The sequence below is a fragment of the Cyprinodon tularosa genome, unplaced genomic scaffold, assembly GCF_016077235.1.
Source record: "Cyprinodon tularosa strain WSP-4 unplaced genomic scaffold, ASM1607723v1 ctg1102, whole genome shotgun sequence".
NCBI classification, from domain to species: Eukaryota; Metazoa; Chordata; class Actinopteri; order Cyprinodontiformes; family Cyprinodontidae; genus Cyprinodon; species Cyprinodon tularosa.
In genome coordinates this window covers 145,838-152,176 of record NW_024037897.1, presented here as the reverse complement: position 1 = coordinate 152,176, position 6,339 = coordinate 145,838, and the positions used below count along the sequence as shown (strand labels likewise).

Genomic DNA, 6,339 nt, shown 5'->3' with positions numbered 1-6,339 from the left:
ATGTGTGAACCTTCGTCCTCCTGAACGCGTACTGTGAGCCGCTCACTTCATCATCTGAGGAGAAACCAGTGACTTCCTCTCAGATCAGAACATTTAGGATGGATTGCAAACTTATTAAACGCTTTTAAACTTCCTAAAGGTTTTATTTCCAGCCATGAAGGCCCAGGGAGAGTTAGCCTCTTTGGTTCCTAGCCTGCAGCGATCTGAGGGGAAGCTGCTCTTTAAGGCGTTCAGCTCCATGGCCGTTCCTGGGGGAAGCATGGAGGCTCCTGGATGAACGGCAGCAGCTGCACCTTTAACCCCATCGCTCAAAAGGTTTAAAACTCATAACCTTTTTCTTTCTTTAGCTTTCATAAGACGCTCTGTCTTTATGGTTCGTATTATTTTTGTTTTATTCTTTTAAACTTTCCTGTTCTACAGTCTAAACTTGCCTTGGTTTGTGCAGCACTTTGCAGCAGCTGCAGTTGTTTTAAAAAGATCTATAAATAAAGTAACAGACTTTCCTGTCTGTCCTGAAGACTGATGGAGGCGCTAAAAGTATTCAGTCATGTTCATGACTCCAGTCAGGGGCGGATTTAGGAAGTCTGGGGCCCTAGGCAAAGACAGGCAAGGGCCCTCTGAATGGAAAAGACAACACATCAAACAGCCCCATTCTACAGATAGAGAAATGTTAATAGAATAGACATCCATTATCTGTTCTAGGTTGTGTCCCTCTCTTCTTGTCCCTTTTCTGCTGCTGTCTGTTTGGACCTTTCTGAACATGTGCAGCAAATGGACTGATCCAATATGGTGGACACTGAAGGGGGGGGGGCTGAGACACACTTAATATTATCAGCGTTCTGATGGCATCTTAGCCAAAGGATTTTTATCAAAAACATAATTAATGTGCACAAATAAATAATAGTTGTATTAATGATACATGGAAACAGAGTTTTATGGGGCCCCCAGGAACTTGGGGCCCCAGGCAGCTGCCTAGTATTGCCTAATGGTAAATACTCTATACTCTATACCAATAAGGTGCAACAATTCTATTCACTTTTGGATACAGACGTGTATATTTTACACTTTGATTCTATATTTAATATTTAAATCAAATATTAGATACATAAAACACATCCTCAATATTGCAACACATTTATTTATGTGGTGATTATAGATAATCACAACACAATGATAGTGAAAACACCCCCCCCCCCATACACACACACACACACACACACACACACACACACACTAATGTTCTAATCTTTAATGTTTTCAAAAAAAAAAATCAGTTAAATTAACGTTATGCTTCCCGCATCCACCAGGGGGCAGCCTTCTTTAAATATTAAAAGCCTTTTTACTCTCCTGATCAGTGATGATGAGACTGCAGCCTTTTATGGAGAAACGTCACCAGAATAAAGATGTTCTGCTTTAAAACTCAGAGGGAAATATTCCTTAAACCATCAGCACCTTCGTCCACTGACCAATCACAACCTCAGACACCTGCATCAGTCATCACGGTTTGGATAGATATAGAATTTCTAGATTTCTTTTACAGAAAAGCAGGAGATCTGAGATCGCAGGTGGCTTTAGGTTTTTGACTTAAAGGAAAAGTCGGTCAGCAGGAATAATCCATGGATCATTATTTATACCTAAAACTAATACGTTTGCAGTGATTTCTTTAATTTAGCGTTAATCATTAAAAAAAATTAATTAATTTCCTCGCAAACATTGAGTCTGGGAGCGGCCATTTTTGCCCAAATCTAGTAGCCCCTCCCTCCTGCCATCTTCCAGCAGTGACGTCACGGTGCGGTAAGCCTAGCGCCATTCTCCCCGCTTTCCAAGCTAAATCAATGGGAACTACTAGACACATCTGCAATCAACAACAATTATTGAAGATTTCCAGAGGACTTCACCATTGAAATTCACCAGAGCTATAGTGAAACTGACAATGCCCACGTGCATGGCAGCTGGATGCTGGAATACATCGGGTAAAAGTGAAAAAAAGAGTTATTCCACCTTTCTGATTCCTGATCCTCCACGGACGGGTTGGTCGTTGGATCGCCAACTTGAAGAGGGAGGATTTGCCATCGAACTTCTGGCCAGAGAAAAAACCCGTAATATGTAGCCAACATTTGGAAGAAGAATGTTTTCAAGATGACTTGGATAATAGCGCGTTGTGACAAACACCAGATACAGCACTGGGACTTGATCAACAGCCGATACCGCACCGTGACGTCACTAACCAGTAGGTGGCAGTAGTGTTCTTTGACAAACATGGATGCCTCCAGTAAAGCACATTCACATGAAAATTACTCTGAATTAAAAACACTGATCATTTATTGAACAGGATGGAATCATTTCAGATTTTAAGAACTTTCAGAAGTTTGGATTCTGAATATGAGCGACTTTTCCTTTAACAGATTAAACCTCAGGAACTGTTTCATCACCTTTTTAAGCTTCTATTTGGATGTTTTTATTTCTTATTCTTGATCTGGGATTTTCTGTCTATTTTCTTTTTAGTTTCCTGAACCTGCAGATCCAGATGTCTTTTAGGAGTGAAACACATGGAGAAAAAGCCCAGCTCCAAGGTTTCCAGTCCAGATGTTAGAAGAACCTGAAGACGCCTTCGTCAGTCTGCAGAATCAGAACCCTGAATCAGCCTTAAAACCCGACCGACCACCACAGACACAGCCATTCTGAAAACATCTGTTACTTTATTCTATAAGTTATTGGAACCACTCAGCTGCCAGTCAGTCATCGGTAAAGAATAGAAGAAAAGTTTGATGGATCTATATTCACATAGAAAAACCTGCTTCAGGTCGGGTTCTGGTGTTCCTCGACCCAAAGGAAAGAAGCTAGCGGAGGCAGTGTGCTTCCAACATCTAGGGTGAACGCACCCTCAGCTCACTTCTAACATCTCTGGAACCTTAAGGACTTAACATCGGGTTCTGGCCAATCTATTAGCGTACATCTGGTCAGGCTACGTCGGCCTCAACCTGTCGAATGATAAAACTGGAGACTTCTAGTCCACTCAGTGAGCTGAAGATGTGTTCAGGTTTGCAGCCGGGAGAAAAACAAGAGTCTCTAAGGTGAAATAGAGGAGCCATTGGGGGCCCCGGGTTGTCCCCCTACTGGGCTCCTCATTAAATCTGTGAGTCTCTGCTCTCCTTCAGCAGCTCCGCTCAGCCGTCCTCTTCTTCTTCTTCCCAGAGTGTCTTGTCTTCCTCTGGGCCTGTCCGGACCGGACCACACACACGCCCTGCCGCTTGTTCTTCCCCTGACCCGCTCCGCCCCCCTCGGCACAGGACAGCCCGGCGGAGCAGTCGCAGCGGCCCAGGTTCCTGCGAAGTTTGGAGGCGCCCCTGAGGAGACAGGCCTCGCCCTCCAGCGGGATTCTCTGACACCGTTTGCCGGTCAGGTAGCGGACGCAGCAGAGCCCGGCAGCGCAGTCGCCGGAGCGCACGCAGCTGGACATCTCTGGACCTGCAACATGTTCACTGTCTTAGACCAGGGTTCAAGGCTCCGCCGCAGGGAGACGGGACTTCATCTACTCACCTTTGGTTCCGTTTAAGCTGTGTGTGATTCTGTCTTTGAGGTGCTGTCGCTCCATTTGCCTGTTGCTGTTGGAGTTTCTCCTGTCGGGCCTGTTACTGCAGCTCCCTCTCTGAAGAACAGTAACGTATCGTCAGCATATTGATTGACTTTTCAGCTCCAGATTCAACAGATTCCAGCCCTCCAAGTTTGATTTTCTAACAGTAATTGATTCACCTTATTATCTGATATAACTAGATTCCAAAACAGTTGAAAATCAAGTTTGAAGACGTTTCTCTTCCATCCAGGAAGCTTCTTCAATTCAAAATGTCAGAAATAGCGTTTAGTTCCAGGTTTTATCCAGCAGCCCAACAAAGCCTGGTTTTAGTTTAGAAAACATGCAAATAGAAACGGATGAACGGGTCCCCCCCTTTGGAATGGGGGTCGTTTGGCTTCTTTTTCAGCCTGCAATGCCCCATACCTGTCTATGTCTCTGAAAGGGAAGGGGGGTTCTAGGAAATGTGGGGCCCTAGGCAAAGACAGGCAGGGGGCCCCTCTGAATGGACAACACATCAAACAGCCCCATTCTCCAGATAGAGAAATGTTAATAGAATAGACATCCATTCTCTGTTCTAGGTTGTGTCCCTCTCTTCTTGTCCCTTTTCTTCTTGTTTTCCTCTCTATGTTTTGTACTCAGCTGACTTTTCATGCTGTCTCTAAAGGAATGAAAGATTTTTTCCAAGCACTAAGCTCACTTAGCTGATTGCTCCTTCCTGTGTTTCCAAAAAGGCCAAAGTAAATAACCCAGTCCTTCTTTTCACTGTAGACAAGCCATGATCTGCTTATCTGTTCTCCATTTTTCATTTGGATGAAATAATAGCTGCATGAATCATGACAGCAGACAAGATAGAGGAGAGCAGGAGGCGGGGTTACCAATCTACTCGCTCTGGAGAGCAGAGTTCGCTGCTTTTAGATGTTGTCTCCAAAGTCTCCAGGAGCAGAAAAAAGTCTCTAGATTTGGCGCTAGGAGCTTTTTAGAAATCAAAGTGCTAGAGGGGTCTGAAAAGTGGCTAAATATAGCGACTAAAGCGCTAAGTTGGCAACACTGCTCTTTGCATGGTTTGTTTTCAAATGGTTTGCTGCTGTCTGTTTGGACCTTTCTGAACATGTGCAGCAAATGGACTGATCCAATATGGCGGACACTGAAGGGGGGGGCTGAGACACACTTAATATTATCAGCGTTCTGATGGCATTTTGAGGAAAGGATTTTTATCAAAAACATAATTAATGTGCACAAATATGGAATAGTTGTATTAATCATACATGAAAACAGAGTTTTATGGGGCCCCCAGGAACTCTGGTTCCTAGGCAGCTGCCTAGTATTGGCTAATGGTAAATTCCTCCCTGTACCAAACAGTAGAAACAAACCAAATAGATTGATGGTTCTGGGAAGTTTAGTTCCTTAAACCACGCTAAACATTAATAAACTGAATGGAGCTAAACTATGAGCAGCTAAAAGAGAATAAATGCAGTAAAACGAAAGAAATAATCTAAACTAGGACAAAGAAAAGATCAGTTACACTAAAATAAAACCAGCTAAGCTGAAAGAAGCAATGTTTTACAATAGGAGGTAGAAAACACAGAGCTAACGAGCTAAACTAATGAAGTGGAGCTCAAAACAGTGAAATTTTTTAAGTATTAATTAAAGGTTTCTGTAACGAACCAAACAGGTTTGCCTTTCAAAGCCTGAATCTATGAAAACAGAAGGAGAACCCTCAGCATACCCAGAGTCAGCACCAGTTTATCTCTTTAGTTTTACATGAAAAATAAACTTTAAACTACCTCAACGGACGTGTCTTTAGTGATGCACCAAAAACTATTTAATTATTCACTTTCTGGTGTTTTTTGAAGCGTATGGCAATCTGACCTTAAACAGTTTTTTAATGTACATGACTAAAGGAAAACACGCCCGTTGAGGTAGTTTAAAGTCTTTTTTTGTAAAAAAGTAAAGGGATAAATGCAAATCTGACGTCCTGCTCATGTGCATCGACTATAGCTATGCTGGTCTGACAGAACAGCTTCACAGCAAACAAATATCCAGCTGATTCAGATCTTTTAAATCTTTTTTTTTTTATTTACAATAAATGAGTATCTGTTCTCCCCCCGTCCAGTTCCTCTTGATCTATTTCTATATAGATTGCACACCTCTGCCAGGAACAGCACTGAAAACTAAAGACGGACAGCAGCTTCATGATGAAGAACATGTTTAAGCAGAGAACTGGATCCCAGAGAGGAAAGCTGACTGTAAAACTGTAAAACTCATTACATTATATTAAATCTGCTCTATTTTAACTTCTGATGATAACAACCAGCAAAGGTCTGAATGATCTGATGAAAGCAGAGGTTTTATTTACAGTTTGAACAGAAGGATCCGGTGAAGCATTGTGGAGGAAAACAGGTCAGTCTGAGCTCTCACCATGGGCTGCTCTGAGCTCTGCAGGCTGGTCTCTTTGGAAGATCTGATGGTGTTGGAGTCCAGAGCCAGACCCCAGGCCAGAGACACACACAGGAGGCTCCTGTAGATCCACATCCTCTGAGCGACCACTCAAGCCTTCCTCTGAGAACCGTTCCTCACCTGGTCCAGACCTGCAGCTTTGAGGGAACGTTTTCTCCCAGTTCTGATCCAATGATCTATCTCCCCCCCTGGGTGACTCAGATGATGCTCCTCAGCTCCGGGTGTCCTGCTCAGAGAATCCTGGCTGCTGCCTTCAGGTGCGTCTGTTTTTTATAGCGCTCCCCTCCCCTCTGATCCGTCTTTGCTCA

At 43.4% G+C, this 6,339-nt stretch overlaps 1 protein-coding gene across 1 annotated transcript; it reads right to left on the bottom strand.

Annotated features, from left to right (window-relative positions):
* Nucleotides 1-2,679: 2,679 nt before the first annotated feature.
* On the bottom strand, nt 2,680-6,108 carry LOC119791303 (dickkopf-related protein 1-like). Its single transcript, XM_038297341.1, has 3 exons — nt 5,993-6,108; nt 3,541-3,649; nt 2,680-3,468 (listed from the first exon to the last, which is right to left on the bottom strand). Exons 1-3 carry the CDS (start codon nt 6,104-6,106, stop codon nt 3,155-3,157), a joined length of 537 nt encoding a protein of 178 aa, XP_038153269.1. The 5' UTR covers nt 6,107-6,108; the 3' UTR covers nt 2,680-3,154.
* Between the last annotated feature and the right edge of the window lie 231 nt (nt 6,109-6,339).

Bases quoted from the DNA above. Each gene is read 5' to 3' on its own strand.
- LOC119791303 (XM_038297341.1), bottom strand. From the start codon at position 6,106: ATGTGGATCTACAGGAGCCTCCTGTGTGTGTCTCTGGCCTGGGGTCTG. The intron at 3,650-5,992 runs GTGAGAGCTCAG...ACTGTTCTTCAG, and splicing joins AGAGCTCAGAGCAGCCCATG to AGAGGGAGCTGCAGTAACAG. The intron at 3,469-3,540 runs GTGAGTAGATGA...AACATGTTGCAG, and splicing joins CAGCTTAAACGGAACCAAAG to GTCCAGAGATGTCCAGCTGC.